The sequence below is a fragment of the Pseudophryne corroboree genome, chromosome 10 (assembly GCF_028390025.1).
Source record: "Pseudophryne corroboree isolate aPseCor3 chromosome 10, aPseCor3.hap2, whole genome shotgun sequence".
In the NCBI taxonomy this organism is placed as follows: domain Eukaryota; kingdom Metazoa; phylum Chordata; class Amphibia; order Anura; family Myobatrachidae; genus Pseudophryne; species Pseudophryne corroboree.
Genome location: NC_086453.1, coordinates 18,956,227 through 18,980,812, shown reverse-complemented (window position 1 = coordinate 18,980,812; position 24,586 = coordinate 18,956,227). Strand labels below are relative to the sequence as shown.

General features: G+C 49.7%; 2 protein-coding genes across 4 annotated transcripts in view; one reads left to right on the top strand and one right to left on the bottom strand.

Moving 5' to 3' along the window:
- Positions 1 to 4,142: 4,142 nt before the first annotated feature.
- Positions 4,143 to 22,685, bottom strand: PROSER3 (proline and serine rich 3). 2 transcript variants are annotated; one of them, XM_063942190.1, is made up of 13 exons: positions 22,463 to 22,685; positions 21,133 to 21,188; positions 18,524 to 18,632; positions 12,029 to 12,306; positions 11,156 to 11,292; positions 10,829 to 10,887; positions 10,623 to 10,711; positions 9,507 to 9,628; positions 9,234 to 9,430; positions 7,593 to 8,069; positions 6,709 to 6,856; positions 6,090 to 6,171; positions 4,143 to 4,304 (listed from the first exon to the last, which is right to left on the bottom strand). In XM_063942190.1, exons 2-13 carry the CDS (start codon positions 21,141 to 21,143, stop codon positions 4,238 to 4,240), a joined length of 1,776 nt encoding a protein of 591 aa, XP_063798260.1. In that variant the 5' UTR covers positions 21,144 to 21,188; positions 22,463 to 22,685; the 3' UTR covers positions 4,143 to 4,237. The 2 variants fall into 2 exon arrangements, with proteins under 2 accessions (XP_063798260.1, XP_063798259.1); XM_063942189.1 differs by lacking the exons at positions 21,133 to 21,188; positions 22,463 to 22,685 and adding an exon at positions 18,732 to 18,805.
- LIN37 (lin-37 DREAM MuvB core complex component) overlaps positions 22,561 to 24,586 on the top strand; it is a 33,986-nt gene continuing 31,960 nt past the window's right edge. The window contains exon 1 of one of the 2 annotated variants that reach the window (XM_063942192.1): positions 22,561 to 22,775. The gene's annotated coding sequence lies outside the window, so the exon portion shown is untranslated. The remainder of the gene's footprint in view (positions 22,776 to 24,586) is intronic. The other variant, XM_063942191.1, reaches the window with a different exon arrangement.

Here is a 24,586-nt window from a genome sequence, read left to right as displayed (position 1 = left end):
CCATGCCGTCAAACGCAGCCGCGGTACGTCTTGGAACAGACAGGGCCCCTGCTGTAGCAGATCCTGTCTGAGCGGTAGAGGCCATGGGTCCTCTGATATCATTTCTTGAAGTTCTGGGTACCAAGCTCTTCTTGGCCAATCCGGAACCACGAGTATCGTTCTTACTCCTCGCCTTCTTATAATTCTCAGTACCTTTGGTATGAGAGGCAGAGGAGGGAACACATAAACCGACTGGTACACCCACGGTGTCACTAGAGCGTCCACAGCTATCGCCTGAGGGTCCCTTGACTTGGCGCAATATCTCTTTAGCTTTTTGTTGAGGCAGGACGCCATCATGTCCACCTGTGGCCTTTCCCAACGGTTTACCAACAGTTGGAAGACTTCTGGATGAAGTCCCCACTCTCCCGGGTGTAGGTCGTGTCTGCTGAGGAAGTCTGCTTCCCAGTTGTCCACTCCCGGAATGAACACTGCTGACAGTGCTAAGACGTAATTTTCCGCCCATCGGAGAATCCTTGTGGCTTCTGCCATCGCCATCCTGCTTCTTGTGCCGCCCTGTCGGTTTACATGGGCGACTGCCGTGATGTTGTCTGATTGGATCAGTACCGGCTGGTTTTGAAGCAGGGGCATTGCCTGACTTAGGGCATTGTAAATGGCCCTCAGTTCCAGAATATTTATGTGTAGGGACGACTCCTGACTTGACCAAAGTCCTTGGAAATTTCTTCCCTGTGTTACTGCCCTCGAAGGCTGGCATCCGTGGTCACCAGGACCCAGTCCTGTATGCCGAATCTGCGGCCCTCTAGAAGATGAGCACTCTGCAGCCACCACAGCAGAGACACCCTGGTCCTTGGAGACAGGGTTATCAGCCGATGCATCTGAAGATGCGATCCCGACCACTTGTCCAAGAGGTCCCACTGAAAGGTTCTTGCATGGAACCTGCCGAATGGAATTGCTTCGTATGAAGCTACCATTTTTCCAAGGACTCGTGTGCAGTGATGCACCGATACCTGTTTTGGTTTCAGGAGGTCTCTGACTAGAGATGACAGCTCCTTGGCTTTCTCCTGCGGGAGAAACACTTTTTTCTGTTCTGTGTCCAGAACCATCCCCAGGAACAGTAGGCGTGTGGAAGGAACCAGCTGTGACTTTGGAATGTTTAGAATCCATCCGTGCTGTTGTAGCACCTCCCGAGATAGCGCTACTCCGACCAACAACTGCTCCTTGGACCTCGCCTTTATAAGGAGATCGTCCAAGTACAGGATAATTAAAACTCCCTTTTTTCGAAGGAGTATCATCATTTCTGCCAAAACCTTGGTAAACACCCTCGGTGCCGTGGACAGTCCAAACGGCAGTGTCTGGAATTGGTAATGGCAATCCTGTACCACAAATCTGAGGTACTCCTGGTGAGGATGGTAAATGGGGACATGCAGGTAAGCATCCTTGATGTCCAGGGATACCATGTAATCCCCCTCGTCCAGGCTTGCAATAACCGCCCTGAGCGATTCCATCTTGAACTTGAACACATACATAAAAAAATTAAAGGATTTCAAATTTAAAATGGGTCTCACCGAACCGTCCGGTTTCGGTACCACAAACAGTGTGGAATAGTAACCCCGTCCTTGTTGAAGTAGGGGCACCTTGACTATCTCCTGCTGGGAATACAGCTTGTGAATTGCCTCTAGCACAGCCTCCCTGCCCGAGGGAGTTGTCGGCAAGGCAGATTTGAGGAAACGGCGGGGGGGGAGGCGCCTCGAATTCCAGCTTGTACCCCTGAGATACTACTTGAAGGATCCAGGGATCCACCTGTGAGCGAGCCCACTGATCGCTGAAATTTTTGAGGCGGCCCCCCACCGTACCTGGCTCCGCCTGTGGAGCCCCACCGTCATGCGGCGGACTTGAAAGAAGCGGGGGAGGACTTTTGTTCCTGGGAACCTGCTGTTTGTTGCAGCTTTTTTCCCCTACCTCTGCCTCTGGACAGAAAGGACCCGCCTTTTCCCCGCCTGTTTTTCTGGGGTCGAAAGGACTGTACCTGATAATACGGCGCTTTCTTAGGCTGTGAGGGGATATGGGGCAAAAATGCTGACTTCCCAGCTGTTGCTGTGGAAACTAGGTCTGAGAGACCATCCCCGAATAACTCCTCACCCTTATAAGGCAAAACTTCCATGTGCCTTTTCGAATCTGCATCCCCTGTCCACTGCAGAGTCCATAAGCCTCTCCTAGCAGAGATGGACAGAGCACTTATTTTAGATGCCAGTCGACAGATCTCCCTCTGTGCATCTCTCATGTATAAGACTGAGTCTTTTATATGCTCTACGGTTAGCAGAATAGTGTCCCTGTCTAGGGTGTCAATATTTTCCGACAGGGAATCTGACCACGCAGCTGCAGCACTGCACATCCATGCTGAAGCAATCGCTGGTCTCGGTATAATGCCTGAGTGTGTATATACAGACTTCAGGATCGCCTCCTGCTTTCTATCAGCAGGCTCCTTTAGGGCGGCCGTATCCGGAGACGGTAGTGCCACCTTTTTTGACAAGCGTGTGAGCGCTTTATCCACCCTAGGGGGTGTTTCCCAACGTGACCTATCCTCTGGCGAGAAAGGGAACGCCATTAGTAACTTTTTAGAAATTACCAATTTTTTATCGGGGGAAGCCCACGCTTCTTCACACACTTCATTTAATTCTTCAGATGGGGGAAAAACTATTAGTAGTTTTTTCTCCCCAAACATAATACCCTTCTTTGAGGTACCTGGGTTTATATCAGAAATGTGTAATACCTCTTTCATTGCCTCAATCATGCCACGAATGGCCCTATTGGACATTAAATTAGACTCTTCGTCGTCGACACTGGTATCAGTATCCGTGTCGACATCTGTGTCTGCCATCTGAGGTAGCGGGCACTTTAGAGCCCCTGATGGCCTTTGAGTCGTCTGGGCAGGCACGAGCTGAGAAGCCGGCTGTCCCGCATTTGGCATGTCGTCAAATTTTTTATGTAAGGAGTCGACACTTGCACGTAATTCCTTCCATAAGTCCATCCACTCAGGTGTCTGCCCCGCAGGGGGTGACATCACATTTATAGGCATCTGCTCTGCCTCCACATAAGCCTCCTCATCAAACATGTCGACACAGCCGTACCGACACACCGCACACACACAGGGAATGCTCTGACAGAGGACAGGACCCCACAAAAAGCCCTTTGGGGAGACAGAGAGAGAGTATGCCAGCACACACCAGAGCGCTATATAATACAGGGACTAACTGAATTATATCCCCTTATAGCTGCTATAAATTATATACTGCGCCTAAATTTAGTGCCCCCCCTCTCTTTTTTACCCTTCTGTAGTGCAGACTGAGGGAGAGCCACGGAGCTTCCTTCCAGCGGAGCTGTGAGGGAGAAATGGCGCCAGTGTGCTGTGGGAGATAGCTCCGCCCCTTTTTCGGTAGACTTTTCTCCCGCTTTTTTATGGAATCTGGCAGGGGTATTTATCACATATATAGCCTCTGGGGCTATATATTGTGATTATTTTGCCAGCCAAGGTCTAAAAATTGCTGCTCAGGGCGCCCCCCACCAGCGCCCTGCACCCATCAGTGACCAGAGTGTGAGGTGTACAAGAGGAGCAATGGCGCACAGCTGCAGTGCTGTGCGCTACCTTGGTGAAGACTGAAGTCTTCTGCCGCAGATTTTTCCGGACCTCTTCTAGCTTCTGGCTCTGTAAGGGGGACGGCGGCGCGGCTTCGGGAACGAACACCAAGGACGGGTCCTGGGGTCGATCCCTCTGGAGCTAATGGTGTCCAGTAGCCTAAGAAGCCCAAGCTACCACCAGTTAGGTAGGTTCGCTTCTTCTCCCCTTAGTCCCTCGATGCAGTGAGTCTGTTGCCAGCAGATCTCACTGTAAAATAAAAAACCTAATATATACTTTCTTTCTAGGAGCTCAGGAGAGCCCCTAGTGTGCATCCAGCTCGGCCGGGCACAGAAATCTGAGGTCTGGAGGAGGGGCATAGAGGGAGGAGCCAGTGCACACCAGATAGTACCTAATCTTTCTTTTAGAGTGCCCAGTCTCCTGCGGAGCCCGTCTATTCCCCATGGTCCTTACGGAGTTCCCAGCATCCACTAGGACGTCAGAGAAATACAAATGAATAAAGCCAAAGCAATAGTTTCTCACAATATTTTATTATTATAGACAGAAAATCTCAATCACACATGTATGATATAAATACAAATTCTATGTACAATGATAAAGCGGGGGTCAGTGTGGCGGTGCCCGGTGCCCGCTGCCCTTACCCTCCATCTCAGCCAGTCTTAAATCCACCACCCTACAGGGAGATAAATGCAGAAGGTAAGAAGACAGACCGAATGCAAACAAGTGCTAAACATTGCACACGGGGCCGGATTCATGTTTGGATGGCATTGCATGGATGCGAGGAAGCGGCTGTGCAATCCCCCGTCATTATCATTCTAATGCAGCAGGAGGAGTCTGTAGGAGATGGACGTCTCCCGTTTCCATTAGCGAGGAGTTGAATGCAGAGTCTGGGATGCAGCCTCAGATCGGTAGCGAGTCCCGATGGTTTTAGGCACCGGCCAGCTTGCGCAAGTATGTATCAGGAGACAGAACCTATGAGAGTCTTGCACATAACACGATCTGGAGTATATCCGGGCATGGAGAGGCACGCTGGAATTGGTGTATGTGGGCGCATGCTGCTGCCGCCATTTCCCTATCTCAACTTGAAATATTCTGTACTATAGTGTCCGATATCAGTAAGTATAGCAAAGTAAGGACACCCGGTCACCTGCCACCGAGACATTCACCTCCTCTATCATCTACACCCCACTTCCCAGCCAGGCACACCTAGAGCCTCCCACTGAGAAAGTTACACGGATGACCAACAGCGGAAGTATCGTTACACTGGCAGCTCCGAAGTGGCCGACGTGACAGCCCTTTCCTGCGACTGTTAGTATCCTGAAGTTCCAGCCTCCAGTTTGCCTTCAGCTACAGCAGTACAAGTATCGACCACTCGTTGTCCTTGCCTCCCAAGGGGAAATAGTGGTGCAAGGCCAACAAGGACGGTCCTACTCCGCTCTCTATAGCTAGTCTAGCGTGTGAGGCTTTTACGCTACTATCTCCACTTTACAGGGCAGTTCTGAGATAGCTTTAGTTGTGAGGGTAAGTCATTGGTGGCACAGTTATGTCTATGCTAACTGCAAGACTAAGGCCTCCTTAGCGCGGCCTACTATACTTCCCTCTGTCTATGACAGCAGCCCCTTCCTGCACTGAAACCTTCAGATGATGCATGGCCTGGTGGGTGCCTCGTCCATTGGGGGTAATTCCAAGTAGATCGCAGCAGGAAATTTTTTAGCAGTTGGCCAAAACCATGTGCACTGCAGGGGGGGGTGTAACATGTGCAGAGAGAATTAGATTTGGGTGGGTTATTTTGTTTCTGTGCAGGGTAAATACTGGCTGCTTTATTTTTACACTGCAATTTAGATTGCAGATTGAACTCACCCCACCCAAATCTATCTCTCTCTGCACATGTTATATCTGCCTCCCCTTCAGTGCACATGGTTTTGCCCAACTGCTAACAAAGTTCCTGCTGCGGTCAACTCAGAATTACCATCATTACCGCTACTTATCCGGATGGGGAATCGCTACAGTATCTTGGGGCATTTCTGTCTCCCAAACAGACTGGCCTAGGACTCTGATTTGGTCTGCTGGCACTTATTGGCATCCCTATACGTAGGAGATGTAGCAGATTTCATTTTGGGGTTAATATTTGGTTAAATCATTTGAAATTCATATTCGTCAACGAACAGGTCTATTTTGCATATATATATATATATATATATATATATATATATATATATATATATATATATATATATATATATATATATATATATATATATATATATATATATATAAATAAGAAAGAAAGAAAGAAAGAAAGAAAGAAAGAAAGAAAGAAAGAAAGAAAGAAAGAAAGAAAGAAAGAAAGAAAGAAAGAAAGAAAGAAAGAAAGAAAAGAATAGAAAAGAAAAAGAAAGAAAGAAAAAAAACCACAGTATTTGCATAAAAGTCTTTTCACTGTTGGAGATTAAATTACCGGAGTCTCGATCGCAGCGACTCTCGTTGTTCCCGCAGGACCTGGAGTAATGGGTCATCCGCAAACTCTGTTCCATCGGAATCTAGAATACAGGATGGTGGAGATCATACAATGATTTAGGATCATCCATAGTGTGACAAAGATCCAGCCATTTGTTTATTTTTATACAGCTATCCGTTCACCATAGATCGGTGACATCATCGGCACCTAGTGAACTGATTGGTTATAATTTTGAGAGCAGCCATAGGTAGCGCGGTAGCTTCCTCCATCATCCACAATCGGAACAATATCCTTATTAAGCGGAATCCCTGTTTCTCTGGAATAAAGGTTTTAGGATCCTTTAAATCCATTCAGGTTTTGTTCTAGGTCACAACTACGTTTTGATTATCTTTCATGACCATCTATGAGTCGTCATACTGTCAAAGTAAAATTTGCTACTATATTTTGTTTGTATGGATTACGTATAGATCAATCATTATTCATGTTTTAAACACTCCCGTTAATATATTGTCAAGAGGAGTTTCATGAATTTATGTGTACGTTTGAGATTAAATCACACCGATAATACCATTCCACCTAGTTTCAGGAAGTCGTTGTTGCGTATAATTTGAGCAGGTACCTTCGGCCTCTTCCAGAAGATGAGCCGCTATCTCTACAGGCTGCAGTTCCTCGTCTTCCTCTGTCGGAGGCGTGACCGGCCTCGGCTTCCTCGTATGAAACTTTGGCTTTGGAGACGGCAGAGGAGAGAAAAGTCGCTCAGAGATCACCTGGCAATAAACACGGAGCAAAAACTAGAATTAGAGAAGACAAAGCGGGACCCGAAGGGCTCACACAAAAATAATCCAGCTTCGTTATAAATATAGAATGCGGCAATGACAGAGACTGGTGAAGAAACAGAACAATTAGTACATTTCGGAAAGAGTATTGTATTAAGAAATAGCGGCGTTCATTTTTCGATATATTTTAAGTTTTCTAATAAAACGACTCCAGTGGACCAGTCAGTCATGGAAAGCCGTGTAAGTGTGTGGGTTTATTTATCATTAACTCTGTAAGTAAAGTTGGCCCCACACCCAGTGATGCAGCGACATCAGATTCAGATATCTATCAGACCCCAGACGGACACTCGCTGCATTTACTGCCCATCCCGAACCCCCACAATGCAATTTGCAGCAAATTACATCCAAAACAGCCCCCACAAAAGCGTGCGGGGGTCCTCTTTACTCAGAAAGCAGCATAAGAACACATTTTGGGGCAGCTGTATTAACTTGGAGACGGCATAAGGAAGTGATAAACCAGTGATTAGTGCAAGGTGATAAATGCACCAGCCAATCAGCTCCAATATGTAAATTAACAGGAGCTGACTGGCTGGTGCGCTTATCACCTTACACTTATCACTGGTTTATCACTTCCTTATGCCGTCTCCAGGTTAATACATTTGCCCCTTAGTTTTTAAAGGTTTATTTTCCAGTAATAAATCATGGAAGAGAACGTGATAAATCCCACCTGTTCCACTGCTTGGTGAATCGGTGACTCCGGAACAGGGGCTTCCATGATTCTTTCTGGGATTCGTTCGCCTGATCCCGTTCTGTCCTTCGTCCTCCTTCTAGATTTGCTCTTCCTTTCTACCGGTTGCTCGGGCTTCTGCAGAGCTTTTTCGGGCTGTGACTTGTGCAGCTCTGCCACATGCTGCGCTCCATCTAATGGGGAGGCAGCTGCTGGCGGGTGCGAGGCTTCTTCCCTCCCTGGAGGACAGGGGGCAGAGTGCGGGCTGCGGGCGCATGGAAGGATGTCACACAGAAGGTGCAGGTGCGGAGGAACAATACTAGAGGTAGGATGAAGGGCGAGGCTTGGACTGGCTAACGGGACACTGCCGATGTAACAGGTGGGGTTTTGTCGCTGTACTGGAACGTGTGAGCTCAGTGCTGCCTCTTGTGGCTGTACATGACACGGAGACTCTGACGGATCCACTGTGTGAAAGACCTACAGAGATACACTCCGACTATATATTTCACAATACGAATTAAGCAGTAAAGCCTCCTAGTATATTCTACACTGGTTTACATTTCAGCACGGGCACAAAGTCTCAGCTCAAAACTAAAGTGGGGGCTTGCGTGTTGAGTAACAAACTTAATGACAGTAACGCAATGCAGACCCTGAGGTTAGCGCAAAGCTGCTATTAAACACTTCCTATGCCTAGCGATGTCCACCGCCCACAACACTATAGAGACTATGGGGGTCATTCAGACCCGTTCGCACGCAGCGGTGCAAATGGGTCGGAAATGCACATGCGCGGCGGACGCATTGCGCACGCGCGTCGTTGCTGGGCAGCAGCGCCGCCAGCGGAAAAAGTAATCGCAGCAGCGAACGCAAGAAGACTGACAGGCAGGAGGCGTTCCCGGGGCGTCAACTCACCGTTTTCAAGGAAGTGTTCACTCTAGGCTGTTTTAGCAGGGCGCCGCGCTCTGCCCGATTTTATTAAGGCAAAACCCGCCCTGCCCTTTCTGCGGCGCCCTGCTAAACAGCCTGCCTGCGTCCTGCTCTCCCAGCGTGTATAGATGCCCTGCGCATGCGCACAGCATCCATTCACACTACGGGAGAGCGCTTAGGGAAAGCCCAGCACCTCCGTAGGTGCTAGGCACGCCCCCTTTAGTGACGCCGCTGGCCGCCCACGCCCCTTTTGTGACGCCGCCAGCCGCCCACGCCCCCTTAAGTGACGCCGTCAGACGCGTGCACAATTGCCCCCACAGACCGGCGCCCTGCTCTAAAAAATTCCTAGGGGGAACACTATCAAGGCGTGGTGAGGCGAACGCAGGGCGGATGTCTGACGTCAATCCCGGGACCTTCGTCGCTGGATCCGTCGCACAGGGTAAGTAGGTCTGACCCTGGTCTTGTTTTGCAGGAAACTTTTTTAGCATCGAGGGCTGCACAAGCGATCGCAGCCTTGCTATGCTAAAATACACTCCCCCATAGGCGGCGTCTAGTTGATCGCACAAGCAGCAAAAAGTTACGTGCGATCAACTCGGAATGACCCCCTAAAGACAGAGTGGGGTGTTCTTACTGGATAGTGGACATCCAAAAAAGTAGTGTGGAATACTCCACTTCACCTGAAGACTCTATAGTACTTTCCCTCACGTGAGGCTGTACCTGTTTGGGGATCCGCACAGGTGGGGAAGGAGCGCGTCTTCGGGTAGTAAGCGGCAAAGATCCTTCTCGTGCCTGCTCCATCTTCCTGCGTAATCGCCACTGGTACAATATGTCCTCCTCGGGGGCCAACGTAGGATGGGTTTGGATGGAGGGAATGGGTAGTGTCACCAGGGGGCGCTGCACAGGCACAACAGGGGCTAGCAACAGAACAGTGAGGTTACACTCATACCACCACCAACCACGTACTCTCTCATTCACCGTACCCATCATTACCTGCATCCAGTGTGCACTGCCTTGTCCTGCTCCTGCCACATTCCGACACTGACCCCCCGGACGATGGAGAAGACCCCAGACCTTCCGAGCTCACAGGATCCACGCTGCTCAGAGACGACTCACTGCTCGAAGACACAATACAATTACAATAGACAAGTAAGAATCTGTATTTACCATGAATCCTTTCACCCGGTGCTGTAGGGATACCCACACCTATGTCCCACCCCATCGGAGGTAGGGTACTATAAAACACAGACTTCCCCTCACTCCTATAACCCTCTGCTCTCCCCCTTCTATCATTAGCTCAGTAACAGTAAGTACACCATCCACACTAAGGGGAGACACGGATGATGGCGATGGGTTATTCTTCAAGCCCCAGCCTGCTCTGGCAGATAGCCGATACCTGGCAGGGTATGCCGGGGGTTGTAGTTTCCCCATACCCGCAGATTCACGTGTTATCCAGGCCTTACACAGGGGAAAGGAGTCCATCTATTTGGCCTCTTTCCTGCCTCTCAGTGCTGGGACACAGAACACTGGTTAGTAAAGTAACTGCATTTTTGCTGGAGCCTAGAACCTACAGGTAACGATCTGTAACCCAGGAGCACCAAATCCGATATCGGCCTACCTCTGCCTTCTTAGTACTACAGCGATCAGAGATGTTCAGCTGCAATGCCCAACATCACCAGCAGCGGCTCATCTGCACTGTAATACAGTGGGGCGGATGTATTAACCTGGAGAAGGCATAAGGAAGTGATAAACCAGTGATATGTGCAAGGTGATAAAGGCACCAGCCAATCAGCTCCAATATGTAAATTAACAGTTAGGATCCGATTGGCTGCTGCCTTTATCACCTTGCACATATCACTGGTTTATCACTTCCTTATGCCTTCTCCAGGTTAATACATCGGCCCCATATTTACTTACAAGGCGCAAATACCACTAATGTATGTAACCCCTAGCAACAAGACAACCGTTCTCACCAGTCCGACAGGACTAGACTGCAAAAGCAGATAGTATCGGATAGGTTACTATGAGTTACAGTACATCTCTGTACCATGTGACTACGTCATGTAAATTACAGGTAGTCATATAGACGGCAATGACCCGGCCACAAACCTCCTCAGTACGAGCTTCCCTGCTCTCTCCTGAAGGCTGACAAGATCCACATCCTCAAAACACAGCCTGGAGTCACTAAGGGAACCCTCCTATACAGAAGCATGAAAGGTACAGTCCTGTATTATTATCAGTGCATGTCTGATTCACAGAATTCTAGTAACAAAAGGCGTTATAGTTACCATGCAACCAAGGAGCGAGAGACTTACCCCCAGGAGCGGTGACCTTTCCAGAGACTGAGGAGAGAATCCAGAGACAGCCAAGATCCCTGCAAGTCCATTTAAAGGTCAGAAATCCACAAGTACATTTTATATTACATGTAAACAAACGTCAATCACAATAAATGGACATTAAGATAATTCGCAAAAGGTTTTTTTTTTTGCTTTATAAAAGTGCAACAGAAAAGATGCAATAACTCCTAGCAACCAAACGTGCAGCTTGCATTCAGTTCCTTAACACGTAGACCGTGTTAGTCTGCTGTGGATCACGCTTCGTACACGCCCCTGTATTTTCATTTCACATGCTTTGATCCCCACCTGAGCCCGGTCGGTGTCTCTGAGCATCCGGACTGTCGGGGGAAACCTGCAGCCACCAGAAATCTTTCCCTGTGGATTGTGGAGGAGAACGCTCCAGCCGGCTGGTGGGATGCCCATTGCGGAACCTTGCTATGTACCTACGGAGGAGCACACGTCAAGGCACGGTTATTGGTCCGGTCACAGTTACTCACAATTGCACAATACCCCACACTCTGCTGTCTGACTACATGAATCCCTCCCCGCATCGCTATCGCTGTAGGCGGTACACACGGAGCGATAATGCTCAAATTCTAAGCAATCTGCTTAGAATATCGCTCCGTGAGTACCCCCCTTAAAGGGGGGTACAACATGGAGAGATCCGTGCTTAATTTCTAAGCAATCTGACTTAGAAATTAAGCACGGATCTCTCCGTGTGTATGCCCCATAGCGATAACGATGCACGGCCCTATTGCTGGTACTAGATTGTGCCTGCATGCAGACCAATCTAATAGATCGCTCACTTCACCGCTGTGTTTGTTCTAGATCGCTCCTCACACATCCCCCCGTGTGTACGGGCCTTAAGAGTATAGAAGGCCAACCCCACCATGTCCTCGCAGAGGAACTGGATCTCTGATGAGAAAGGGATTATGACCTGTGCCCTGAGGAGATGCCATTACCACTAGCATCAGGGCCAACTGGAAAAAACTCAGGAAGCAAATATGCAAGAATACTAATATCGCTCATCAATTGCCCTACGTCCAGCCAAAACCACAAAAAAAAAAAAACAACAACCCCCACTAGCAATTTACCAAATTATTCAGAAGGTGAGGATAGGGCTGCGTGTCCTCGTCGTCGTAGCAATCACACACGTTTATTTAAAGAAAACAAACTCACTTTGCTATGACGGAATCCTCAGTGGCCGGGTGAGAGGACTGAGAGCCTCTCGGTATTTGAGACGTTCCTGTGCCGACACCAATCGATCTCTCATCCCGTTCTGGGGTCTTACTGCTTCCTTCAGAGGACGGCCACGACTCATCAAACGGCCCGGAAGAGTCAGATTCGGGAACGGCCGGCACTAGCCGCTGGGATCCCTCTAGGAAGCGGAGGTCAGTGGGACTCAGTGCCTCGTAGAGGTGATGAGGAAGGAAGCGTAGTCTGTCTGGACTCAGAACCTGGAGGGTGACGCAAAAAAAGAGACTATGGGGGTCTATTTACCAAGCCTTAGAGAAAGAAAAAGTGGACGGAGATAAAGGCCCAAATGTATTAAGCCTTAAAATAAGAATTTACTTACCGATAATTCTATTTCTCATAGTCCGTAGTGGATGCTGGGGACTCCAAAAGGACCATGGGGAATAGCGGCTCCGCAGGAGTCTGGTCACAAAAGTAAAGCTTTAGGACTACCTGGTGTGCACTGGCTCCTCCCCCTATGACCCTCCTCCAAGCCTCAGTTAGGATACTGTGCCCGGACGAGCGTACACAATAAGGAAGGATTTTGAATCCCGGGTAAGACTCATACCAGCCACACCAATCACACTGTACAACTTGTGATCTGAACCCAGTTAACAGCATGATAACAGAGGAGCCTCTGAAAAGATGGCTCACTACAGCAATAACCCGATTTTTTGGTAACAATAACTATGTACCAGTATTGCAGACAATCCGCACTTGGGATGGGCGCCCAGCATCCACTACGGACTATGAGAAATAGAATTATCGGTAAGTAAATTCTTATTTTCTCTAACGTCCTAAGTGGATGCTAGGGACTCCGTAAGGACCATGGGGATTATACCAAAGCTCCCAAACGGGCGGGAGAGTGCGGATGACTCTGCAGCACCAAATGAGAGAACTCCAGGTCCTCCTCAGCCAGGGTATCAAATTTGTAGAATTTAGCAAACGTGTTTGCCCCTGACCAAGTAGCTGCTCGGCAAAGTTGTAAAGCCGAGACCCCTCGGGCAGCCGCCCAAGATGAGCCCACTTTCCGTGTGGAATGGGCTTTTACAGATTTTGGCTGTGGCAGGCCTGCCACAGAATGTGCAAGCTGAATTGTACTACAAATCCAACGAGCAATCGTCTGCTTAGAAGCAGGAGCACCCAGCTTGTTGGGTGCATACAGGATAAACAGCGAGTCAGATTTTCTGACTCCAGCCGTCCTGGAAACATATATTTTCAGGGCCCTGACTACGTCCAGCAACTTGGAATCCTCCAAGTCCCTAGTAGCCGCAGGCACCACAATAGGTTGGTTTAAGTGAAATGCTGAAACCACCTTAGGGAGAAATTGAGGACGAGTCCTCAATTCTGCCCTGTCCGTATGAAAAATTAGGTAAGGGCTTTTATAGGATAAAGCCGCCAATTCTGATACACGCCTGGCTGAAGCCAGGGCTAACAGCATTACCACTTTCCATGTGAGATATTTCAAGTCCACAGTGGTGAGTGGTTCAAACCAATGTGATTTTAGGAATCCCAACATTACATTGAGATCCCAAGGTGCCACTGGAGGCACAAAAGGAGGCTGTATATGCAGTACTCCCTTGACAAACGTCTGAACTTCAGGAACAGAAGCCAGTTCTTTTTGGAAGAATATCGATAGGGCCGAAATTTGAACCTTAATGGACCCTAATTTGAGGCCCATAGACAGTCCTGTTTGCAGGAAATGCAGGAATCGACCCAGTTGAAATTCCTCCGTAGGGGCCTTCCTGGCCTCGCGCCACGCAACATATTTACGCCAAATACGGTGATAATGTTGTACGGTTACATCCTTCCTGGCTTTGATCAGGGTAGGGATGACTTCATCCGGAATGCCTTTTTCCTTCAGGATCCGGCGTTCAACCGCCATGCCGTCAAACGCAGCCGCGGTAAGTCTTGGAACAGACATGGTCCCTGCTGGAGCAGGTCCTGTCTTAGAGGTAGAGGCCACGGGTCTTCCGTGAGCATCTCTTGAATTTCCGGGTACCAAGTCCTTCTTGGCCAATCCGGAGCCACGTGTATAGTCTTTACTCCTCTCCTTCTTATGATTCGCAGTACTTTTGGTATGAGAGGAAGAGGAGGGAACACATACACTGACCGGTACACCCACGGTGTTACCAGAGCGTCCACAGCTATTGCCTGAGGGTCCCTTGACCTGGAGCAATATCTGTCCAGTTTTTTGTTGAGGCGAGACGCCATCATGTCCACCTTTGGTTTTTCCCAACGGTTTACAATCATGTGGAAGACTTCTGGGTGAAGTCCCCACTCCCCCGGGTGAAGATCGTGTCTGCTGAGGAAGTCTGCTTCCCAGTTGTCCACTCCCGGAATGAACACTGCTGACAGTGCTATCACATGATTTTCCGCCCAGCGAAGAATCCTTGCCACTTCCGTCATTGCCCTCCTGCTTCTTGTGCCGCCCTGTCTGTTTACGTGGGCGACTGCCGTGATGTTGTCCGACTGGATCAATACTGGCTGACCCTGAAGCAGAGGCCTTGCCTGACTTAGGGCATTGTAAATGGCCCTTAGTTCCAGGATATTTATGTGAAGTGACGTTTCCATGCTTGACCACAAGCCCTGGAAATTTTTTCCCTGTGTGACTGCTCCCCAGCCTCTCAGGCTGGCATCCGTGGTCACCAGGACCCAATCCTGAATGCCGAATCTGCGGCCCTCTAGGAGATGAGCACTCTGTAACCACCACAGGAGAGACCCCCTTGTCCTTGGAGACAGGGTTATCCGCTGATGCATTTGAAGATGCGATCCGGACCATTTGTCTAGCAGATCCAACTGAAAAGTTCTTGCGTGGAATCTGCCGAATGGAATCGCTTCGTAAGAAGCCACCATCTTTCCCAGGACCCTTGTGCACTGATGCACTGACACCTGGCCTGGTCTTAGGAGTTTCCTGACTAGGTCGGATAACTCCCTGGCTTTCTCTTCCGGGAGAAACACCTTTTTCTGTACTGTGTCCAGAATCATCCCTAGGAACAGCAGACGTGTCGTCGGAATCAGCTGCGATTTTGGAATATTTAGAATCCATCCGTGCTGTCGTAGTACTATTTGAGATAGTGCTACTCCGACCTCTAACTGTTCTCTGGACCGTGCCCTTATCAGGAAATCGTCCAAGTAAGGGATAATTAAGACGCCTTTTCTTCGAAGAAGAATCATCATTTCGGCCATTACCTTGGTAAAGACCCGGGGTGCCGTGGACAATCCAAACGGCAGCGTCTGAAACTGATAGTGACAGTTCTGTACCACAAACCTGAGGTACCCTTGGTGAGAAGGGCAAATTGGGACATGGAGGTAAGCATCCTTGATGTCCAGAGACACCATGTAGTCCCCTTCTTCCAGGTTCGTTATCACTGCTCTGAGTGACTCCATCTTGAACTTGAACCTTTTTATGTAAGTGTTCAAGGCTTTCAGATTTAAAATGGGTCTCACCGAGCCGTCCGGCTTCGGTACCACAAACAGCGTGGAGTAATACCCCTTTCCCTGTTGTAGGAGGGGTACCTTGATTATCACTTGCTGGGAATACAACTTGTGAATGGCTTCCAATACCGCCTCCCTGTCGGGGGTAGACGTTGGTAAAGCAGACTTCAGGAACCGGCGAGGGGGAGACGTCTCGAATTCCAATTTGTACCCCTGAGATACTACCTGCAGGATCCAGGGGTCCACTTGCGAGTGAGCCCACTGCGCGCTGAAATTCTTGAGACGGGCCCCCACCGTGCCTGAGTCCGCTTGTAAGGCCCCAGCGTCATGCTGAGGACTTGGCAGAAGCGGGGGAGGGCTTCTGTTTGTGGGAAGAAGCTGTCTGTTGCAGTCTTTTTCCCCTTCCTCTGCCCCGGGGCAGATATGAGTGGCCTTTTGCCCGCTTGCCCTTATGGGGACGAAAGGACTGAGCCTGAAAAGACGGTATCTTTTTCTGCTGCGAGGTGACTTGGGGTAAAAAGGTGGATTTCCCAGCCGTTGCCGTGGCCACCAGGTCCGATAGACCGCCCCCAAATAACTCCTCCCCTTTATACGGCAATACTTCCATATGCCGTTTGGAATCCGCATCCCCTGACCACTGTCGCGTCCATAATCCTCTTCTGGCAGAAATGGACATCGCACTTACTCTTGATGCCAGAGTGCAAATGTCTCTCTGTGCATCTCGCATATATAGGAATGCATCCTTTAAATGCTCTATAGTCAATAATATATTGTCCCTGTCCAGGGTATCAATATTTTCAGTCAAGGAATCCGACCAAGCCACCCCAGCACTGCACATCCAGGCTGAGGCGATTGCTGGTCGCAGTATAACACCAGTATGAGTGTATATACTTTTAAAGGATATTTTCCAGCCTCCCATCTGCTGGCTCCTTAAGGGCGGCCGTTTCAGGAGACGGTAACGCCACTTGTTTTGATAAGCGTGTGAGCGCCTTATCCACCCTAGGGGGTGTTTCCCAACGAGCCCTAACCTTCATTCAATTCATCTGATTCAGGAAAAACTACGGGTAGTTTTTTCACACCCCACATAATACCCCTTTTTGTGGTACTTGCAGTATCAGAGATGTGCAAAACCTCCTTCATTGCCGTGATCATGTAACGTGTGGCCCTACTGGAAAATACGTTTGTTTCTTCACCGTCGACACTGGAGTCAGTGTCTGTGTCTGGGTCCGTGTCGACCCACTGAGGTAACGGGCGTTTAATAGCCCCTGACGGTGTTTGAGACGCCTGGACAGGCACTAACTGAGCTGCCGGCTGTCTCATGTCGTCAACAGTTTTCTGTAACGTGCCGACACTGTCACGTAATTCCTTAATTACAGCCATCCATTCAGGTGTCGACTCCCTAGGGGGTGACATCACCATTATAGGCAATTGCTCCGCCTCCACATCATTTTCCTCCTCATACATGTCGACACACACGTACCGACACCCAGCACACACACAGGGAATGCTCTGATAGAGGACAGGACCCACTTAGCCCCTTGGGGAGACAGAGGGAGAGTTTGCCAGCACACACCAGAGCGCTATATATGTATAGAGACAACCTTACAATAAGTGTCTATCCCTTATAGCTGCTTATATCTGTTATTTTGCCAAATAAGTGCCCCCCTCTCTTTTTTACCCTGTTTCTGTAGTTGCAGGATGCAGGGGAGATTCTGGGAGCCTTCCTACCAGCGGAGCTGTGTGGGAAAAATGGCACTGTGTGCTGAGGAGATAGGCCCCGCCCCCTTCACGGCGGGCTCTTCTCCCGCTTTTTTCTGGAAAATTGGCAGGGGTTAAATACATCCATATAGCCCAGGAGCTATATGTGATGTATTTTTTGCCAAATAAGGTAAATTCATTGCTTCCCAGGGCGCCCCCCCCCAGCGCCCTGCACCCTCAGTGACCGAAGTGTGAAGTGTGCTGAGAGCAATGGCGCACAGCTGCAGTGCTGTGCGCTACCTTATGAAGACAGGAAAGTCTTCTGCCGCCGATTTATGGACCTCTTCTTGCTTCAGCATCTGTAAGGGGGGCGGCGGCGCGGCTCCGGGACCCATCCATGGCTGGGCCTGTGATCGTCCCTCTGGAGCTAATGTCCAGTAGCCTAAGAAGCCCAATCCACTCTGCACGCAGGTGAGTTCGCTTCTTCTCCCCTTAGTCCCTCGATGCAGTGAGCCTGTTGCCAGCAGGTCTCACTGAAAATAAAAAACCTATTTAAACTTTTACTCTAAGCAGCTCAGGAGAGCCACCTAGATTGCACCCTTCTCGTTCGGGCACAAAATCTTAACTGAGGCTTGGAGGAGGGTCATAGGGGGAGGAGCCAGTGCACACCAGCTAGTCCTAAAGCTTTTACTTTGTGCCCAGTCTCCTGCGGAGCCGCTATTCCCCATGGTCCTTTCGGAGTCCCCAGCATCCACTAGGACGTTAGAGAAAAAGTGATAAAGTGGAGACGGATAAAGAGAGATAAAGTAGCAGCCAACCAGCATCTAACTGTCATTTTTCAAACCCAGCCTGTAACACTGAAGTTGAGAGCTGATTGGCTGGCACTTTCTCTCTCTCTCCAAGGCTTAAGGCCCCCATACACAGGTGCGGTCAGGTGCGTTTTCTCCTACGGGAGAAATCGCAGCCGATGCCCCCTGAGACGCCCGGAAGCTTCCCAGGCGGCAGGATTGCATACAGCCCTTTTTCCATGTGACATGTCGTATGCGATCCCGTTCCCCGCTGCCGGAGCCCGTCCCAAGTCGGTGGTCGGACGTGAAGCACGTCCGATCTCCGATTCGGATACGATGTGCACGGGAACACGCAATCGGATCCGACCTCATGTCAAAACACAGACGATTTAGCCAGTTTTCATCAGAGCCGTCAGAATTGGATCTGTGTATGGGGGTCAGAACATAAACCCCTATATGAGATCTAGAGCTTTGGGGAGGAGGACGACACATATAGGGTGTATGTCGCCATACTCACGGTCTGTTTCTGGCCCTCAGAAAGCGGCTGGGGCTGCGACGGGTGATAATGAGACCTCTTTTGGCCCTGGGTTGGGAAAGGATCGCCTTGATTGGAGAACAAAGCAACACTGCAAATAAAAAAAAAGACAGGACAGATTATTTCACAAGCATCACTGCATTGGTAATTCTTACTGCGTGTTCATAAGCGACATGTATTGCTAACATACAAGCAACATGTAACACTGCTGCAAACACTCTGACATGAAGACGTGTGCCTCCGGGTCATTCAGTGATTAGGAAATGTATTTATTGAACACGATCATCTTAGATAAAAACATGCGGCCTGGAAAATGCAGTATCCGTGACAGCCACCTGGAGTCCTATGAAATGACCCGATTTATTATTAAAGCAGCGGCTCGGGTTCCAGTCTCACTACAACGGCCACTTTGTTCTCAGGAGCAGAGACAATGGGGAGGGATGAAATCGATGAGCATATGACCAGTGCTCCCCTGGCTTAATAACATCACCCTTAATGCGCAATCAAGACTCAGGATTAAACCATCCTCCCTTTCAGTGCTGCAGTATAGCCTCCTGATGACTTCACGCTACCGTAATGCATTGTCTCTGGCGCCCTCTATCTGCAGCTATGTGTTACTGTCCTTACACACCTGTTGTGCACATACCAGCAGGTGCCACGGCTGCCATAGGGCACTGCAGAGATTGCCATTCCCTGTCTCCTGTAACAGATTTACAGCAGGAATGTCACGATTAAACGCTACGCAGACGTAAGGTGGGAAAACTCAGTACTGGCCGCATGTAGGGGAGATTTAATTAGCTACGGCAGAGTTTCCCAAACTCCGACATTACAGTCCAGGTTTTACGGATATCCATGATTGAGCAACGGTGAAATATTATATTAGTATATAAATGAGGCTGGACGGATACAGACGCCAAACTCCCAAACGACCACATAATGCTGGCTTCAAAATCCAGACGGACCTCGGGACGCCCTGAATCCCGATCCTTCTTCCAGCGGGACACACTCGCTTCCTGCCGCGGGGGTAGGGAGCGTAGGTTAAGAGGTTTAGGCATTAAAAGAGGGGCAAGGGTGCAGGGACGGGAGGGGGATGGTTAGGTACCGGGGAGAGCGGTTTAGGGTTAGGCACCTGGAAGGAGGGGTTAGGGTTAGGCACCCAAAAGGGAGGGTAAAGGGCCCCATACACTAGAACGATAATGCCCGATTTCATCCAATTTCGGGCATTCGGGCCGATACATAGGATGAAATCGGGCATTTTGGATGTGTTTCCGATCCGATGCGCGTTCCCGTGAGGGTCGGTTCGGCTCCCCTAGATCGTAAAGGGCCCCATACACTACAGCGACATGTCGGAGGCTAAAGTCGGGTGCGATTTCCCTTGAACCGCATACGATACATCGTATGTGGTCCTTTTGCATACGATGTATCCTATGCGACCCCAGCCATGCCTGCGGGATCAGACATATCACGAGTGCAGCACTAACGACCTAGGGGCTCCGAGAACGTGCATCGGATCGGATGTAAAACACATCTGATTTGCCACTTTTCTTCCGATTTATCGGCCTAAAGGTCGAAATTGGGCATTATCGTTCTAGTGTACGGGGCCCTTTAGTGCTGCACTCGTGATATGTCGGTTCCCGCAGGCATGGCTGGGATCGCATAAGATATTGCATGCAAAATGTACCAAATCGTATGGAACCAGTCCCAGGAAGCTCCAAGGAGAGTTCAAGGGAAATTGCCTCCGACTTCAGCCTCAGACATAGCGTTGTAGTGTATGGGGCCCTTTAGGCACCCACAAGGGAGGGTTAGGCAGCCACAAGGGAGGGTTAGGGTTAGGCACCCAAAAGGGAGGGTTAGGCACCCACAAGGGAGGGTTAGGCACCCACAAGGGAAGGTTAGGCCCCCACAAGGGAAGGTTAGGCCCCCACAAGGGAAGGTTAGGCCCCCATAAGGGAAGGTTAGGCCCCCACAAGGGAAGGTTAGGCCCCCACAAGGGAGGGTTAGGCCCCCACAAGGGAGGGTTAGGCCCCCACAAGGGAGGGGGAGGCACCCACAAGGGAGGGGGAGGCACCCACAAGGGAGGGGGAGGCCCCCACAAGGGAGGGTTAGGGAACTTTTGGAGGGGCTGTCAGGATTCTGATGGCCAGGGTGCCGCTGTTGGGATTCTGACCCCGGCATCCCGTCCATCGGGAATTCATACTGAATCCGGAGGTACATGTACCACAGGTTGGCAACTTAGAAACAGCACTGTGCTTACCTTCCCAAAACTGATTGTCTACAAAGCCTGGTGTGAGAATAGCACAATCTCTATGTAATAAAGTAATATCCAACCATTTACAGAACAACAGAGAAGGGGATTGGGTCAGGCACATGAGGTCACCAAACCCTAGTCTGACACAGCCGATATACAGATAGAAAGTGCTTCCTCCCCAATCACAGAATGATCTGAAATGTTCCTGAAAGATCTGCACAAGGGTCAATCCATCTCACGCGATCCATTTCTCTAGTTGTTTGACCGTGGTTATTGCTGAAATGCTCCAATCACCGGTTGCAACCTGCGCAGTCTCGGCACTTGTATTTAGGAAGTAACGTACCTACTGTTCATTTTCGGACGGCTTTGAAGGACCCTGTGCTCCAGGGCAGCATCTCTCTGCAGAGGCAACAAAACACAAAGAAGAAAGATATCGACTAAATAACGCCAGCACACCGGTACGACCTATAGACAGGAACGGCTGCATCCCAGAGATAATGGCTGAAAGAGGAGAAATTAAAGGGGAACCCATGATTGCAACGGTAGCAGCAGTCCCATGAAAACCAATGATCCTCATTGCAGCATGCTATATACACTGAAGTGCCAAAGGTCATGGGGTAGGTGGCTAGTGTCGTGTAGGACCAGCAAAGTACAGCAAGTCGATGTGGCATCGATTCCACACGTGAACGGAAGATCTCTGGAGAGATGTTGACCCATGGCGTCTGGATAGCTTCCCGCAGCTCCTTGATATTTGTTTGTGCAGGATCTTGGGTATGGATGGACCTCTCCGCCACGTCCCATAACTGCTCGTTTGGGTTCATGTTGGTAACAACGGGATCCGTGTCTCATTGGACCACGCCACATGCTGCCAGTCTTCCGGGTACAATTAGTGACATCACAAGCCCAGGTGAGGCGCGGTCTCCGTTGTCGTAGTGATAACAGGGACACTCTGGTGGGTCTTCTGCTTCCATATAGCGGAAGGTAGAGAATGCTGCACTGACCTGCTGGATATGCGTCTGGTGCCTCCTGCATTGAATGTGGATGGGAGTTGAGCCAATGTCGCATGTCTGTTACCACGGGTAATTTTGGCCAGACACCGCTGGTCACGATCATTAAGCGCTCGTGGGTGGCCATTGTAGGTGGTAGTGCCTTCCATGAGCTAATCCCAGTACACACTGGACAGCGTAGATCGTGGAATGTTAAATATTCACACAACTCCGGAAATGGAATGTTCCCTCCATCAGGCTATAGATCATGACCCGTTCCAACACCATGAGCAGCCTATCCGGTGTTCAGACTGATTCACGGGATGTCAGATTACAATTGATGCAGGTCTGGCCATTTCCTAGACGTCACAGTACAGTGGCGCCAAATACCATTCCCTTTACATGCTTCTATCCCATGACTTTTGGTATATCAGTGTATACAGAGTCTTGGCAATTACACATTCCCCTTGCTATGTTTCTTCAGACTGCTTTTAATGACTGATAAACCCTGCATGTGACTACCATGGCAACCACAGCCACACTGCATGAGCAGAGAGGCTTGGGAACACCCCCTGAGCTCTTTTCATCAGATACAGATTTAACAAGCTTACATTGTAATTAAATTGCAATTTACATAAACGCATTTTATATTTTAACATAAGGAGAGGCCATTGCCCAACGGCTTACCTTCTCTCCAGGACTCGAACCTCCCGCGTTTCCGGCCGCCTGTCACCAGGCAACCGTCACCAACACGGCATCCGCTGCCGTCACTTCCCTTCCAATGGCTGCTTGGACTACATTTCCCGTCATGCTCCTAAGCCCAGCTGCGGCGTCTCCTCTAACGTCAGCACGCACTTGCGAGAGGCGGATCCACTCGCCGCTGCTTCGGATTTGCTGGCGCAGGATGACGGGCAGGTCCGGAGCCGGTAGATTGGAGGCAAGGAAGCGGGGCCAGCCAATGCGGTGGCGAGAGGCGGGGCCAGCGGAGGAGCGGGTTAAGGTGAGTTCAGCCGGTAACAGTTACCGGGAGAGTGGGGTATGTGTGTCTGGGCGGAGCAGGCGGGCGCGGGGCGTGTCCTGTATGGTCGGTGTGTCTGTGTAATGACCGTAGCCTGTAGCTGGCGGATCACTGTATTGACTCCTATAATAACAACACAGGAGGTTCCAACCCATGTAATACCCAATGTTATATATAGTAACTGCCCCCAGTCAGGGGGTAACGCCTAATAACTGCCCCCAGTCAGGAGGTAACCTCTAATAACTGCGCCCAGTCAGGAGGTAACCTCTAATAACTGCGCCCAGTCAGGAGGTAACGCCTAATAACTGCCCCCAGTCAGGGGATAACGCCTAATAACTGCCCCCCAGTCAGGGGATAACGCCTAATAACTGCCCCCCAGTCAGGGGATAACGCCTAATAACTGCCCCCCAGTCAGGGGATAACGCCTAATAACTGTCCTCAGTCAGGAGGTAATATCTAATAACTGCCCCCAGTCAGGGGGTAATGCCTTATAACTGCCCCCAGTCAGGGGATAACGCCTAATAACTGCCCCCAGTCAGGGGATAACTCCTAATAACTGCCCCCAGTCAGGGGATAACGCCTAATAACTGCCCCCAGTCAGGGGATAACTCCTAATAACTGCCCCCAGTCAGGGGATAACTCCTAATAACTGTCCCCAGTCAGGGGATAACTCCTAATAACTGTCCTCAGTCAGGAGGTAACGTCTAATAACTGCCCCCAGTCAGGGGATAACTCCTAATAACTGCCCCCAGTCAGGGGATAACTCCTAATAACTGCCCCAGTCAGGGGATAACTCCTAATAACTGTCCTCAGTCAGGAGGTAACATCTAATAACTGCCCCCAGTCAGGAGGTAACATCTAATAACTGCCCCCAGTCAGGGGATAACTCCTAATAACTGCCCCCAGTCAGGAGGTAACGTCTAATAACTGTCCCCAGTCAGGGGATAATGCCTAATAACTGCCCCCAATCAGGAGGTAACGTCTAATAACCGCCCCCAGTCATAGGGTAGCGCCTCATAACAGCCCCCAGTCAGAGGGTAACACCTCATAATAGCCCCCAGTCATGGGGTAATACATAATAACTGCCCCTAGTCAGGGGGTAATATTGTAGAACGGTCCCTGTCTTCCGCCCCAATCAAATGCTGCAGCTAGGCGGGAACTGTGAGCAGTCACACAGGATTTGTTCTTCCCATGTGCAGACCCCCAAGCATCAGGGTGTATGTAAACCATGGGGTTTACATATATGTCTGTATCAGGCCCCGTGTCAGTACCCCAGGTCATTTACTACTGCCAGATTACATAGTATATACAGATAGTGTGAGTGCGCAGTCAGCAGCAGCTGGTATGGGGGTGGTCAAACCCCCTAAAACAGAGAAAAACTAGAAAAGTGTACCAGCGCTGGCTGTGGAAATCACATACATAGGACGGTCTGCTATATTTGAAAGATTTTACAATTTATTAAAATATACAATAAAACATAATGGTATGTATAAGTATTGGATAATAAAATTCATGTGCACCACCCTCTTTGGGATTCGATTGCAAGTCCACTCTGATATAATGAAGCAATATATAATGATATAATGAAGCAATAAATTCTGGCTGGGACACTTTCCACTTGCGCTCGTGGTATCACGACAATGCACCTGCCCACAAGTCCAGGAAAGTGGTGGATTTTCAGATGCGTGGGATTCGTTTTGAGTCGCCAGAAGCTGCAGTGGAGACCTTCATCCAGCATGTAGAAGACAAACCTGCTTAGGACTGGTCCAGCTGCTTCACCAAGTGGTTTGAGC

What these genes read in the sequence shown, in the direction of transcription:
- PROSER3 (XM_063942189.1), bottom strand. Translation starts at nt 18,790, where the DNA reads ATGACCCGGAGGCACACGTCTTCATGTCAGAGTGTTTGCAGCAGTGTT. An exon ending in GCAGTGCACACTGGATGCAG is followed by an intron (nt 9,431 to 9,506) that starts GTAATGATGGGT and finishes TTCTGTTGCTAG; the next exon opens with CCCCTGTTGTGCCTGTGCAG. An exon ending in TCTTCTGGAAGAGGCCGAAG is followed by an intron (nt 6,172 to 6,708) that starts GTACCTGCTCAA and finishes CCTGTATTCTAG; the next exon opens with ATTCCGATGGAACAGAGTTT.